This window comes from Sebastes umbrosus, chromosome 21, assembly GCF_015220745.1.
Source record: "Sebastes umbrosus isolate fSebUmb1 chromosome 21, fSebUmb1.pri, whole genome shotgun sequence".
Classification (NCBI taxonomy): Eukaryota; Metazoa; Chordata; class Actinopteri; order Perciformes; family Sebastidae; genus Sebastes; species Sebastes umbrosus.
In genome coordinates this window covers 14475432-14491682 of record NC_051289.1, presented here as the reverse complement: position 1 = coordinate 14491682, position 16251 = coordinate 14475432, and the positions used below count along the sequence as shown (strand labels likewise).

At 41.4% G+C, this 16251-nt stretch overlaps 1 protein-coding gene across 1 annotated transcript in view; it reads left to right on the top strand.

Annotated features, from left to right (window-relative positions):
- The window catches only part of cntnap2a (contactin associated protein 2a), a 396601-nt gene that overhangs the window by 366269 nt on the left and 14081 nt on the right, over positions 1 to 16251 (top strand). Inside the window, exons 24-26 of the mRNA XM_037756451.1 lie at positions 993 to 1226; positions 2588 to 2721; positions 11964 to 12057. Of these exons, the coding sequence (XP_037612379.1) occupies positions 993 to 1226; positions 2588 to 2721; positions 11964 to 12057 (462 nt within the window). The remainder of the gene's footprint in view (positions 1 to 992; positions 1227 to 2587; positions 2722 to 11963; positions 12058 to 16251) is intronic.

Here is a 16251-nt window from a genome sequence, read left to right as displayed (position 1 = left end):
GCCGGAGGTGTTGTTTTCCAGTTGTCCGTCCATCCGTCCGTCCCATTCTTGAGAACGTGATATCTCAGGAACGCCTGGAAGGAATTTCTTCAAATTTGGTGCAAACGTCTACATGGAATCAAGGATGAATTGATTAGATTTTGGTGGCCAAAAGTCAATGTGACTTCACGTGGGTCCCATTCTCGTGAATGCAATATCTCCCGGTGCCTTCAAATGAAACTCGTGAGCTTGTGTTTACAACATGGGAAGTCATGTACACGATATGCTTAGCGTTCAAGTGGTTAAGTCGTGAGAACACCGCTGCTAAGCAATGGCAATATTAACGTTACTGTCGGCGTCTAGAAGCCACAGAGGCTAGCAAGTAGGTAACATAATGCAGTAAATGCAAAGGCATAATGACAAAGGAAGAAGATGAGGCCATTGGGAATATCAACATTTTCCTCAGACCTTACGAAGAAAAAACAACATTAGACTAAAATTACAATATATTAACTTATTATGCACCAAAAAAGGAACTTCAATGGCTTCCGCCATTTCTGACAACATCAACAAACACGTCACAAGTCTACACAAGAATACGACAAGAGGGGGGCGTTTATATAGACTCTTATCGTGAACATGGTAAACACAACCCCATTTGAAGGCACCATCCGTAACACCTGGAGGGAATCTCATTGCATCTGGCACAAACGTCCACTTAGACTCAAGAATGAACTGATTAGAATTCGGTGGTTAAAGGTCACTATGACCTCAGACAACACGTTCTTGGCCACACAAAGAATTAATTAGGTAATTATGAAAATTTTACTCAAATGTCTAATATGATAAAAGGCTCTATTTCTAGTTCTTTTCTTTCTTTCTCTCTTTCTTTTCATTCTTAGCATCTGCTGTGATTTGTCAAATATGATAGTTCTACTGTTTGTGTCGTAAATACATTGACAACCAGTTTATTGTATTTGTGTGTGTTCATACATTTTTTTCATCTCACCCAGATATTGGGGGTTTCTTTGAGGCAGGAACACTGGTCAAGTACAACTTCTTGCCTGAAGCGGTTGCAGGAGCCAGCAGGGACACAAAGATTGTGGCGCACCAGCTGACACCCCACGAAGTGAATCTAACAAAGGAGGAAGTGGCCTTCAGTTTCAGCACATCCAACGCTCCAGCTATTCTGATGTACGTCAGCTCCAAGACGCAGGATTATCTGGCTGTGGTTTTAAGGCAGAATGGTAAGCGCCACACACACACGCATGCAATATGTGGTCGCTCACCACTGAGAAGTGATGCTTGTTAGTGCTGCAAAGTACATTTTTAAAGGCTGTCCTTGCAGCACAGTTTAGAAAGTTCTATAATCTCCAGAAATCCATCCTGTCAGCGGCCTCCCACTGAGCAGCTGACAGGCAGCGCAGTGCTTTGATGAAATAGAAGTCATAAAAATTTGACAGTGCCATCTAGCGTTTCAGCAATCAATGTGCACAAGCACCGAAATAAACTTTCAAAATACTCACGCTGCCTAGGGGTGCTGCTAGAAATTCTTGGGCCCCCTGCACACCCAGGGCCCTGAGACAGTAAATATCTATAATCCCCTGTCAAGCTGTGGGCCCTATGAATCATTCAGGGTTTCACCTTCTGTTCCTCACCCCTGCTTGCCCCATCACTTCAATAAGAAAACTACATTTTGGCCTGAAGAGTTCAGTTCACTCAGAGTACTTCTGTAAGAAAAAAATAGTCTATAGTGAACAAAATGAATTTAAAAATGGCAGTCTGAGGTGTCATCAAGTAGCAATACACTAACTACTTACGACTCATCAGCATTCATGTTTTTGGAGCCGGTGCTTAAGATATATCTAGAAAATTCATTATATTTATTCAAAGAGCTCCGACCAGCCACCTCAAAGACAGTTTTTACCCTCAGGCAGTTAGATAACTGAACAGCAAGCACTTTAAATAATTCAGTGATTTATTATTATAGGATTTCTTATTAGTGTTGTTGTCTTTTATTTATTCTTATTGTACAGTAGAGCCGCAATCGTTTAGTTGTCAACTATTAAATTAATCGCCAACTATTTTGATAATTGATTAATCAGTTTGAGTAATTTTTAATGAAAACAAAATCTAAATCTCTCTGATTCCAGCTTCTTGAATGTGAATATTTTCTGGTTCCTTTACTCCTCTATGACAGTAAACTCAATATCTTTGAGTTGTGGACAAAACAAGACATTTGAGGACGTCATCTTGGGCTTTGGGAAACACTGATCAACATTTTTCCCCATTTTCTGACATTTTATAGACCAAACAACTAATCCATTAATCGAGAAAATAATCTACAGATTAATTGACAATGAAAATAATCATTAGTTGCAGCCCTATTGTACAGTATATGGTTTTAAGGGCAGATGCATTTCATTGCATTTGCATGTACAATTGTACTTTTTAATGCATATGACAATAAACCAGAACTTGAAATTCAGGTATTAATTGATGAGAGCTCATGCTTAAATCATCTTGGAGAAGTGGAAAAGCAGAGATGTGACGGGTTCCATAAAACAAGAGCAGGTTTCAAACCACTGGCCTGTATGTATGTCTTCAGGTTCACTACAGGTCCGGTACAACCTGGGAGGTCTGAGGGAGCCGTTTTCTATAGATGTGGACCAGCGTAACCTGGCCAACGGACAACCACATAGCATCAACATGTCCCGGGTCGACAGAAGCATCACCATCCAGGTACAGCCCACACACACACACACACACATATCTGATCACTCTCAAACACATTATTTTAAGCTTCTAGTTGATGCTCACAAATCAAAAGACTTGCGTTTCAATTTCAAGATCTTACTTACAAGCAACCAAGGAGTGCATGGGATTGCCATCCAGCACACACATACACTGCGCCCAGCCAGTGTTAGCATTAAGTCAAATGGGAGAGCAGTGTCCTGTTCTTTCTTGTGCTGTGATGAAAGTGCTTGTCCTCTGCCACTGTTAATCCACTTCCAGTAGACAGCCTAAGCATAGCAACAGAGAGAATGCATCGATCTGTGTGTGTTTGTATGACTGCACGCTGTTGTGTGATTGTGGCTGCATGTCTTTGTGTGTTTGCCGTGCGCGGTCGCCGCGTGCGTCTGAGACTGAGCAAGAGAGACTGAGCGAGTTTGTGCTTGTGCATGACAATCTGTTCATGTGTATGTGCGTTTGTGTGCATGGGTTTTTGTTGGTGTGCTCCTTTGTTGGTGTGCAGCTAAACAGCTTAGTGCAGATCAATACAGCCAAGCCTGAGTCAGTAGCTGTCAAGGATGGAGTGAGAATTCAGCTAAACTATTACAGACTTTGTTCTGGGCTAAAATGCTCCAATTTGGCTGCAGGCTGCAGTTTAAGGAGGACTCAGTGGATGGCAGCCGCCTGTAAAGCCTAGTTATTGGTTGCATCCAGATCAGAATAAATTTGTAGTTGCATGGGCAGTGTATGGTTTGTGAGAGGAAAGGATTGTTTTTTTGTAAAAATGAGAAAAATTGTAAAAACTTGAGTTCTTGAATTGAACATCTACATAACCGTTTCTGTATGCATGACCTCCTGTAGAATGTGTAATTTGAATACCATATTTGCACATCATGTATCGTGGCATTATTGCTGCACACCATTGCATTGCAGTTTACGGTTAATACCGTACAGTGTGCATATTTATATATTTTTTGCTGCCTTCAGAGAGTAACTCGCTCACATGCTCACTTGTGGAGAGCCCACCTACCCCCTACTGGCCAGAGGGAGGCGTTGCATTAACCTGAGGCATTGACTCACCTCCTCTCTGCAAAGTTGCTGAACCATGTGGAGAGCATCATGTCAATCATTTTGTATAACCTTGCTCTCGCTGATATTCCAGCTATTTGCTCACATTCTGCACTGTTTATCCTCTATGGATTTAATGTTAATGCTGACAGAATCAAATTTCCCTGCGAGTGTCAATGAATCTGCTGTATCATCTTATTCATGCCATGGTATCCTCATGGATTACTTTCCATCCATGAGACACTTGACCTTCGGTCTGCATCATATCTATTTTAGGAATTATTGTAGAGAAAAAGATATACCCTAACACCATGTTCAGTTTGAAAATAAAAATAAATTTGATTAACTAAGCCATAGATGTAATTTGATTTGATTTAATTGGGAAAAAATTATAGTTTTAGCAGTACATAATTAGACAAATATATGAAAAAACATAAGTTTAATGCAAATGTTGTATATAATGCAACCAACCATAATAACACATTAGAACAAATTAAGTATTAATGGGAAGAATGACATTACTACATTAGTTTGTAGGATGTTTAAATTAATACATTTAAAACAAAATGGACACAAAGGAAATTAATGAAATATATTGGACTCAGGGGGTGTCCATTGCTCTTCTAGTGGAGAAAACATGATGAAGCGTCCTCTAGGATGCCCTTCTAGTGGAGAAAACATGATGAAGCGTCCTCTAGGATGCCCTTCTAGTGGAGAAAACATGATTAAATGCCCTCTAGGGTTCCCTTCTAGTAGAAAAAATGTGATGAAATGCCCTTTAGGGTTCCCTTCTAGTGGAGAAAACATGATTAAATGCCCTCTAGGGAGCCCTTCTAGTAGAAAAAATGTGATGAAATGCCCTTTAGGGTTCCCTTCTAGTGGAGAAAACGTGATGAAGCGTCCTCTAGGATGCCCTTCTAGTAAAGAAAACATGATAAAGTGCCCTCTAGGATGCCCTTCTAGTGGAGAAAACATGATAAAGTGCCCTCTAGGAAGCCCTTAAATGGAGAAAATGGGATGAAGTGCCCTCTAGTGTGGCCTTAAAATTGAGAAGATGTGATGCAGTGCTATATCAGCTGCCCTACATGCTACATACATGCTTTATGCGCACTGGTGCCCTTTTAATCTTTTCCTCATAAAGAGATTATTAGTTGGGTCTTTAATTTCAGAGGACATGTTTCTTCACTTGCATTAGACTTCGGACACAAGATAGAATATAGTGGAGTCTATATAATGGGCAGTAGACAGTGAGTATATAATTAGTTGTGTTGTTTCTAATCCTGGCTACCGTGTCAAGTTGTCACCCTCTCTTGTGATAAATGAAGTCCCTCACTGTTGCTCTCATTAAGGTGAAATACAATGTTGGCCAGAATGAATCACAGTACATTTGCAAACCAATAATCATTACACCTCCTCTTCTACATAAGTCTTTAGGCCTTTCTGTCTCTCATTATATGTACATAGACCCCATCCATACTGGAATCTAATCCCCTACATTCACACACTAGAGTGAAAAAGTGTGACAGTGAGAAAATTGAAAACTGAACCATCCAATGGAAATCGTCCTCATTTTCGGAGCAAATCACCTCCAGCAGCTGCTGATCACCCCAGCGGGAGCACTTCAGCATAACACATCCCCTTTTGACTGAGAGTGATTGGAGCAACTGTACGCTTATTTGCTCATCACACACACACACACACACACATACATGCATGCACACAGAGTGTCTTCCACCGGTTGCCTGGTTGTGTCTAGATATCGATGTTCAGCCCAGTGTTGAGTGTGTGACTGAAATATTAACTATCAAATGCATATCCCCAGTTTACCACTCCCCATGTGCCCAGGCTGTACTCTAAATAACAATCCACTGACTCTTCTTGTCCTTAAATGATGAGTTCATCACTTAAACATTAAAGAAATGATAAGAAATGTAAGCGCAACACTGGTGGGCCCGATGTGGTAATTTGGATTTAAGGGGGGAGGGAATCAGCAAGGGAACTGTGGGGGAGGGAAAATAGATCAAGTTTATAGATAGGGCATGAAAAGTAGAGCCAGAAGGTGTGCTAACGAAGATAACTTTGATGAGTAAAACTTTTTCATGTTGCCTTACCGCCTCTGGGCTCTTTCCAAGGTACAAACATGCACTTAATATCCACGGGTAAACAGATGTGGACATGCATACCAACAGACACGCAAGTGAGATCTTGTCAGGTCAACTCACTACAAAGGCTTCACACTGCTGTGCCACAAAATCAACATTATTCAGCCTAATTCATCTGTCCACTCCACTTCTCTCCTTCTGCCTCTCCGTTCCTCCCACCTTCTACCTTCTCACCATCCTGGGGGGCTTTTAGTTAATGTTAATGCACTCATAGCCAGGAACCATGACTGCAGCTCACACCCACACTAATGAGTTGCGAGGAACAGGACAAGAGAGACACTGAGCAAGATTAGGGAGTAAGTAGGTAGTAGTCTGCTTATTTCATTCTTAAAGGGACAGTGTGTAGGATTTGGCATCTAGTGGTGTGGTTGCAGATTGCAACCACCTGAATATCCCTCCGCACACTCCTCCCTTTCCGAGACTGTGGTAACGTGAGTCGCCGAGTGCAAAGTAACGCCATTCGCCTAGTTCAGAGGCCATCCCTATCATAATAACACTACTTTAGGAGCAATGGAAGGCAGACGGTGGCTGGCGGTACCACGGTTTTGCACTCTGCGGCTCAGGTTACCGCAGTTTCACAAGCGTGTCAGAGAACTACGGTGGCCTTCAGGTAACATAAAAACGTGAAAGGCTCTCTCTGGAGCCAGTGTTTGGTTTGTCTGTTCTGGGCTACTGTAGAACCATGGTGGAGTAACATGGCGGACTCCGTGAAGAGGACTCGCTCCCTATGTAGATATGAAGGGTTCATTCTAAGCTAACGAAAACACAACGATTCTTTCGGTTGGTTATGCCCTAATGAAAACATAGTTATGAATATTATATTCCATTTCCGCTAATCCATCTCACGCAGGCGCAGAACGTGTGTGGCAGTTGGCCGTTGGCTGTAGTCTTTGCGGTGTGTTTGAGTGCAACGTTTTGGCCAAGACAAAGGTGACGTGAGGCGACGCAACTGGTGGCCTTCGTCGCCGCTAGTTCTTTGACGTCAGGTTGTGTGTCCCCAGCTTTAGAGCTGTCCACTTGTGATCGGATCGCCCAGGTCGCATGTTAATGCCAGGTCTGAACATGGCCTTAGATGTGTAAATAGGCAGCTGTTTGCTAGCATGTTGGCTGTATCAACTTTAAAGGTGATAATAGGTCAGTGTTGTGTTTACTCCTTGTTTCTGCTGCCTCCAAATGGCTATGAAATATTTAGTGCAGGTTTAAATAGTCACGGTTCACCAGACCTGTTCTATAATGTAATCGATAAGATTAAATTCCAGCCATTCAGCAAGTTCTTTAAAATGCCATCCATCAACAGCATTTACATAACTTGTCCTACATGCTGAAATGTTCGCTGCTTTTGAACGTTCAAACTGAATTATCGTGGGCTGAAATGTACACTTGCTAATTACCGAGTTTGAAATTGGATCACAAATTATTGCATTATGCATTAAAGGCTAAAACACCAACTCTGTTATAGCGTGCCACCAGCATTTGAAATTGAACCAAAAGCCATTATTATTTTTGCTTACATGCTCATCAGAGGCCTTGTTGCAGCTGCTTTGATCTGAGCTGTAACGACATGAGTGAGAGGCAGAGATGAGAGTCAGATGCAATAAAAGTCAGTTATGCTGGTGGGCCCGCCAGTGGATCAAATTCAATTTCCAGGGTAAAAGAGTGAGTCGAGTGTTTACCTGAGGCTGCGGAGGTCTCACTTCTCTGCTATCAGGGCTGCAAATCTTAAAGGCATTTAGACAAGCGACTGTTTAGTTTAAAGACACGGCGGAGAACAAGTGGGAAGACAAGTAGGAGTGTGGTAATTGGAATCTGAGAGAAAGGGGAGCACAAGAGAAATGGAGAGCAAAAGAAAAAGAATACAGAAAGGAGGGGGGTTTGAGAAGAGAAAGATTGTGTTTTCAGATAAAGGAAGAAGACCCACAAAATGAACCCACAAAGATCACTTTGATGCATTCAGGTTATCTAACCCATCAGTCCTGAGGCTTATTTCACAGCGTGGATTTGCATGTGCACACAAACACCTGCTGAGATGTACACACAGGCACACCAAGTGCACTGCAGGAAGCAAGTGTTTGGGTTTTTAAGCAGTTTGTGAGGTCTCGTCAGGTTAGCTCGCTATCAAAAGGCATATCAAGACGAGATCAAAATAAGTTCCCTTCTCCCATCGTTGGCTTTCGCTTTCTCTCAAACTCTCACACACTGTGAGGGCTTAGAGATGAAAGCGAGGAGTCCCTTCAGGCAACAGACATCTCATCTCTGTTTCCTCCTCTCCTCTCCTCCTTTCTCCTCTCCTCTCCCCTCCTTTCTCCTCTCCTCTCCTCTCCTTTCCTCTCCACCTCACCCCTCTCTTCTCCTCTCCTCTCCCCTCCTTTCGCCTCTCCTCTCCTCTCCCCTCCTTTCTCCTCTCCTCTCCTCTCCTCTCCTCTCCTCTCCACCTCACCCCTCTCTTCTCCTCTCCTCTCCCCTCCTTTCTCCTCTCCTCTCCTCTCCTTTCCTCTCCACCTCACCCCTCTCTTCTCCTCTCCTCTCCCCTCCTTTCTCTTCTCCTCTCCTCTCCTCTCCTCTCCTCTCCTCTCCTTTTTCCTCTCCTCTCCTCTCCTCCCCTCTTTTCTCATCTCCTCTCTCCTCCTTCTCCTCTCCTCTCCCATCTCCTCTCTTTTCTCCTCTCCTTTACCCCCTCCGTTCTCCTCTCATCTCCCCTCTCCTCTCTCTTCTCTCCTCTTTTCTCCTCTCCCAACTCCTCTCCCCTCCTTTCTTCTCCCCTCTCCCCTCTCCTCTCCCCTCCTTTCTCCTCTCCTCTCCGCTCCTTTCTTCTCTCCTCTCCCCTCATCTCCCCCCTCTCCTCTCTCCTCTCTCCTCTGACCTCTCTCCTCTTTTCTCCTCTCCTAACCCAACTCCTCTCCCCTCCTCTCTCTTCTCTCCTCTTTTCTCCTCTCCTCTCCCAACTCCTCTCTCCTCTTTTCTCCTCTCCTCTCCCAACTTCTCTCCCCTCTTTTCTCCTCTCCTCTCCCCTCTCCTCTCCCCTCCTTTCTCCTCTCCCCTCCTTTTTCTTCTCTTTTCCACTCTCCTCCCCCCTCCTTTCCTCTCTTCTTTTATCTCCTCCTTTCCTCTCACCGCAAGCAGGGAGGTTTCGGCGGTTGGTGTTAGTGGTGTGAATGGCTGGCTCTAGCTGTGAAGGGAAAAGACAATAATTCAGTAGTTCACTTGATAATGAGGTCAAACTATTTATGGAGTAAAAGAAAAAGAAAATTAGCATTTATTTGCACTTAGCTTCTCTAATGTTTAATCTGTGATGGGAGTCTTTTTTGTCCCTCAGATATCATTAAGGAAACAGAGCTGCCACGAGTAGGAAGTTCTTAGTGTACTGTAAATTAGTGTGAATATATACAGCACATTGGCTAAATTGGATTCCTTTTGAGCACATAGTTAGGGAAATAGATTTCACCCATTGTTAATTTTCTCTTTGTCTAACCCCTGATTACATTGCTTATGTAAGCTTTATGTAACCTAAGAGGCACCAGCAGCGCTTAAAGTAGAAAATGGTGTTGTCTAAATGGTGCAGCGTGAAACGAAAGGATCCCAATAATTGCGGTTGTAATTGACAAAGTTTGGTAAAATGAGGTTTCTTCCATGGCTGTCTTCCTCTGTGGACCTCTTTGTGGGGTTTTGAGCCTCCGACCGCCCTCCCTGACTGTGCAGCCAATTTGTTTTCTCAGATAAAAGTAAATAAGCTGAGCGCAATTTAATTGTGCCCCATTATCCCACCCTCCAGTCACCGTGGAAAACAAAACCCACACAATGCTCCACTGAGACCAGGCTTTTGGAAAGAATCAAATTAGGATATGTTGTGTGTGTGTTTGTGTGTGTGTGTGTGTGCAGAGAGAGGAAAAGAGAGAAAATAGTCTGGAGAGGTAGGGGGTAGGGAGGATTTTCTGTATGGGAGGACTCTACTGACTCAAACCTGTAAACAAGAGCAACTACACACACATACATCTCAACCCTTTAGTGGCGGTCCAGCTCAGCTCCCTGCTAACAGCCTACGACAGCCATTCAGCACATCAATGGAGGAAATTTCCAGTAAAACACACAGTAACAACAGTCATTGTTTTCAATCAACCTCCTCTCTCCTGGCTCGGGCCGTCGGTACGCGTCGTGCAGACTGAGATACAGTCCTCCTGTGAGCAGAGAGAGAAGGGAGGATCTTTTATTTCTTGAACACACGCAGAAACCAATTTGTGGGGTTGAAATGATTCTCATCAATAGCACCGGCTGTAGCCTTCAAGCTAATTAGAAACTTCAGTGAAACAGCAATAACAAGTTAATTATGTTGCAGGGATATTAAAGTCGTGTATTCCCTCTCTCCATCACCCCCTCTGCTCTCACGTCTCCGCTGACGCTCCTCAGTGTAAACACGCCGCTTCTTCTCCCTCTATTTTAAGTTCTTGGGGAAAGGCTTTGAACCCACCGCAGACTTTTGGAAATTGCATATTGTTAATTAATGTGTGATCATTTATCTGGAGTCCTGGTGAAGAGCTGTTTGTGTTGCAGGATGATTATGGAGGATCGCTTTTAAGTTTGCGTTCAGCCGTGACTCGTTTGACTAAACAAAGAGGGAGGGGAAAGAAATGAACGAGAGGTTTTCATTTGTTCTGGTGTGATTTCTGTGAGCAACCGTGATAGTATGAAGGGAGATATTGACCCCACTCAGTATGAGGATTTTCACGCATTTTTCTTCTAGTTCAGTCATTTCCCAAAGACTGGGTCGGGGACCCACAGGTGGGACGCAGGAGATTTTATTAGGGTCGCCAAATACATTTCTTCCATAATCTTTTAACATTTATATCTGCAATACACCTTTGAGCCACATGAGGGAGCCTGAATGTTCGTATTGTTCTGATAATTGTAGCCTACTTATAACATTGAATCTAATATAAAAGGCTAGCGTATACTGTATATAGCGCTTGTTTTACTGATTAGAGGAAATGAAAAGAATGAGCCTGTTTACTCCACCTAAATACATATATTTGGTGTCATTTATAAAGTATTTAACTTGTCTATGTGTTTTCAAAAACACACGCATAAAACAAAGTTGTGATTTTAACATATATCTCTCTTAAATGGCTGGTTTACCTATACAAGATAATATAAGGTGATGCAGAAATGGCGGTAAACATGGTCAGGAACGTTCCAATTTATGCACAAATCTGCTCTTCTCATGATTTATAGATAAGGCCTATTGTGAATTGGGTTGCGATGGTTTGTAATTTTTTCAAACATCGGTCCCCAGAAAAAAAGTTTGGGAAACACTGTTCTAGTTTAAAGAGAGTTATCAAAACGATGATAAAAGATGTAACACAGGTGGATCTTTGTGGGGTTAATGATACATTTTCTTGTTCATAGGAGATTTTAAATCTTCTCTTTATTGTAAAGTATTTCCATCCCACCATCTGGATGCAACTTGTGTCAAACTTCTTTTTTAGAAAATGTATCCAGGAACATGTATAGTATCACCCACATGCCAAATTTTGGCTTCTCTGAGCAGCATAACCTGTCAATGTAAATATATGGCATGCCTGGCTTTGCTTCAAGGCATCCTTGAAGTAAAGGGAGTAAGACACAGACTTGGATTAATATTTGATAACAAACATGTTTCAGTCCTACTTTGTGGTGGTGCTTTTGAGTCCTGGTTCTCTAGCATCTGGATTTGTTACAGTTAACTGGGTCATGGAAATGATATACAGGTTTATTATCTGAGTGGTTTCCCCTTTACTGAACAGTTTGGACCACAAGAGGGAGCCATTGAGCTTTTGATTTTGCTGTGTTGTAGCTTTGCAGTGCCTGGCAGCAATGAATTACCATCTCTTCTTCTTCTTCCTCATCTTGTTTAATGTGCTGATGCAGGTCTCAGGCAGGGTGTCTTTTTAAAAGGCTGTGATCAGTAGTTTTAGTCCCAGGCTCTCTTTAAAATGCAGATACTAATTTATTATCTCTCGCTCTCTCTCTCTCTCTCTCCCACTGCTTCAGTTGGATCATTACCCTCCAGTCAGCTACACCCTCCCAGACGCCTCAGATACACAGTTCAACCTGGTCAAGACGCTGTTCTTGGGCAAAGTTTTTGGTGAGTATGGTAGCTCATCATTTTTCACACTGTGCAAACTTTTACCACACTTACTATGATCATATTTCTTTCCTTAACTCAAATTATACCACTCAATCCCCCACCCCATCATGGTTCAAAACTATTTGTTTAGGAGCTTTTTGGAGTGTTAAGGAGCTCAAGTTTCTAATCCTCCTGATAATCATTTTAATTGTGGATTATTGAAGAGTACAATCGATGCTATTGAGGCTGCAAAACAAAAGATTTTCCAGAAAATAAAGCATCCATGTAGTTATTAAAATGTAATTCATGTATGTGGGTTGACCTGGCTGTAATCCCCAACTAGAGCTTATCCACCTGGGTTAACCTGATATAAACAATTGTCTCGTATGAGGCAAGCAGTCAGTTAGCATCTCACCTGTGTAATAGTTTTAAGTAAAAGTATTTATGTTCTAAATGTATATTTGGATCTATTTATGCTGTATTTATGTATATAACAGTTATACTCTATTATATTCTATTTCTGTAAACCCCTTTAAATACACCATCTAATTTACAAATGGGTCCCAAACACTAATATATTCTACTAATATATCCACTAATTTCTTTTACACTTTAATGCAATCGGTCTTTGGGAGGTTGTAGTGGGCTCAGTTTTAAAGCTAGAGTGAATATACTGGCATCATATCCAACTAGAAAACCATTGGTACCAACCATGTCATGCTAGCTTGTCGGAAAGGAGGTTGTATAACGCTCCAAACTTATGCTTAATTTTGGCGTGGGGAAAACTGGCATGACCATTTTCAAAGGGGTCCCTTGACCTTTGACCTCAAGATAAGTGAATGAAAATGGGTTCTATTGGTACCCACTGGTCTGCACTTTACGGACATGCCCACTTTATGATAATCACATGCTGTTTGGGGCAAGTCATAGTCAAGTCAGCACACTGACACACTGACAGTTGTTGTTGCCTATTAGGCTGCAGTTTGCCATGTTATGATTTGAGCATATTTTGTATGCTAAATGCAGTACCTGTGAGGGTTTCTGGACAATATTTGTCATTGTTTTGTGTTGTTAATTGATTTCCAATAATAAATATATACATAGATTTGCATAAAGCAAGCATATTAACCCACTCCCATGTTGATAAGAGTATTGCATACTTGACAAATCTCCCTTCAAGGTACATTTTGAACAGATAAAAAATTTGCGATTAATTTGCAATCAAATATTCTAATTGATTGACAGTCCTATGAAAAAATCCAAATATACACAAACAAAATCTCTCCTCGTGCTTCTCTGTCTGACTCTCAAAAGAACAGAGGCTGTAATTACTCATTATGTCCACTAGAGGGTACCAGAGGACTGAAAGAGGGATATTGGTGCAGCACATGATCCCAGCTGCATCCATCTCTGCCTTTATGGGTGTGCACCACATTTGTGGCTGATAAGGTTATGAAATCTGACAAATACTATGTTAGGATGGAAAGTTTCTCATCAAAATAACCCTGATATTCTTGCATTAGACTGTCCAGGATTCCCTCAGTGCTTCACCAGTTTAAAAAACGTAATAATGCCCAACCTTTACTTTAGGTCGATTTTCCCTTTGATGTAGCTATTTAGGTTAGTCCACCACCTCTACTTTGACTACATTACTTGTAGGAAACACTGACATTGGATTACATTACATTAAATACCCTAATTATCAACAGCCAGTTACTGTATCCTATTTAGATTCTCCTGAGTAGTAGCTGTGGTTTATGGCTTGACTCATATGTACCCCTGATGAAAGATTGTATTCTCATATTATTAATAGCTTGCTCTATTTTATCTATCCTATACTTCTTCCGTCTTCCCTTCCCTTTGACTCTTTTGTCCTCTACCTCAAGTGCCGAGAAAGTCAGTGAGGTTGAAGTAATGGCTGACTTCACTTTCCAGCCAGAACTATCGACTGCTGCACACACCACCAGAACCCCCTGGGAACACAGCAACCATGCACACTAACACACACACAAACAAGTGAAACAGGCACATGCACACAGAAAGAACACAGCCATCCATCTTCACCCAACTAACACAGCACAGATGCTTTAAGGACATGAAGGACAAAGTCACTGCACATGCCATAAACAGCCCGTACACTTTACACATCAATAGACTCAACATGTCGTAAACAGAATAAAATATATAGACAGAGCGAGGAAATAAGGAGGTAATTGGATCGAGAGGGAAAAAAAGGAGGAAAACAGAAGGATGACAGGAACATTGTGATGAGAAAGACAGAGAGAGAAAGGAAACGGAACAAAAGCAGGCGTTTGATTTTTTGCACATCTCATCAGATCTGTTCCACTTCTGTGTTGGGACCACAAAGACAAGAGAGGCTGTCAGACAGCTGAGCTATCAGATCCTTTATTTCTGGGAGACAGAGACTCTGTGTTTGGTACAGCACACACACCGATCACAGCGACGTCTCCTCTATCACCTCACAGTCTGCTCATTGTGGGAAGGGATAAGCAGGCTGGAATAAAGATGGTAGAAATAAAGAATAGAGATACACAGATAACCTCACACTGTTTCTACGGTCTAATCATCATTAATATACAGTAAACATGTTCTTTTCTATTAACTAGCTCCTTAGATGACAACTCTGTACTTATACTATAAACACAATAATTGTTTATCTATACCTGCTCATAAGGGTTTCATTGATTAGGGCCCCAATATCCAATCCCTTGTTCCTTGAAGAACGCCTGAGGGCTGAAACGTCATCGCAATAAAAGAGATGCATATGCAGCCAGAGTCTGCTGCACTTTTTTCCTGCCCTCAATATCCAATAACCATTTATTCGTTCCTCCATTAACTGATGCTACATTTTACCTCTGGGCTAATGGGTATAAATACTGTAAACAACCTCTACAGTTATGGAATATTTTCATGATTTGCAACTAATTTGGCCTCCCTAGCTCACACTTATTTTTGTTTCTTCCACGTTAGAAACTGTGTTCAGAAGCAGTCCCCTTATTTTCCAAATCGTCCTCTTGAGTTTCCTTGAGCTTGATCCACAGCAAAGATGTGTCATTTCTGTCACATGCGACACTTTTATCTATTGATAGAGTGGCAGGCTGGGTAGTGGGAGGCTACAACAATATCTACAAACACGCGTCTTCACTGTTTTTACAAGCAAATTCTGTACTGAAATACATAAATTTCAAGCTCACCACCTGTTGTCTGCAGGTCTGTATAAGACCTGAGGCTTCATATCATAACAATGGTTCGTATTAGAGCTGAAATGATAAATCGATTAGTCAATCAACATCTGTTTTGATAAATGAATTCCTTAATTAGTGTTAAAAATGCCAACATGCCATACTTCTAGTTTCTCCAGTGTGATAATTTGCTGTTTTATATTATTGTAAAGTGAATATCTTTTGGTTTTAGACTGTTTGTCATGCAAAACAAGCAATTGGATGATGTCACCTTGAGAGCTGCAACGATTAATCGATTAGTTGTCAACTATTAAATTAATCGTTAACTGTTTTGATAATCAAGTGAGTAATTTATTAAGACAAAAAAAGACAAAATCCTCTGATTCCAGCTTCTTTAATGTAGTTTTTTCTGCTTTCTTAACTCCTCTATGACAGTAAACTGAATATCTTTGAGTTGTGAACAAAAAAAGACATTTCAGGACGTCATCTTGGGCTTTGGGAAACACTGATGACATTTTTCACAATTTCCTGGCATTTGACAGACCAAACAACTTATCGATTAATTGAGAAAATAATAATCGTTAGTTGCAGCCCTTGTCACCTTGTGCTCTGACAATTTGTGACTGGCATTTTTCACTATTTTTTTTTACATTTTACAGAACAAATGATTAATCGATTAATTGAGAAAATAATCAGATAATCAGATTAATAAATAAAGAAAATAATTGTTAATTGCAGCCTTATCTAATATACCAGTCCAGCACTATTAATGCAGACTCAGGTGAAGTACTGCCACACTGCTTGAACTAGCACTAAAATCTAAAGCTGTCATAGCCTCACATTCAAATTCCTGTATAAACTGACTAGAAAGGCATGTTTTAATGTTAGCGACCGACTACAATGCTGCAGTCAGCACAATGTCACTCTGGTTTTCAAGAACAAAAGCGATGTCTTCTTAATTGTGTTTGTTTGTTGAAGCTGTCGGTGTTAATGTCTCGGTTTCAGGGTC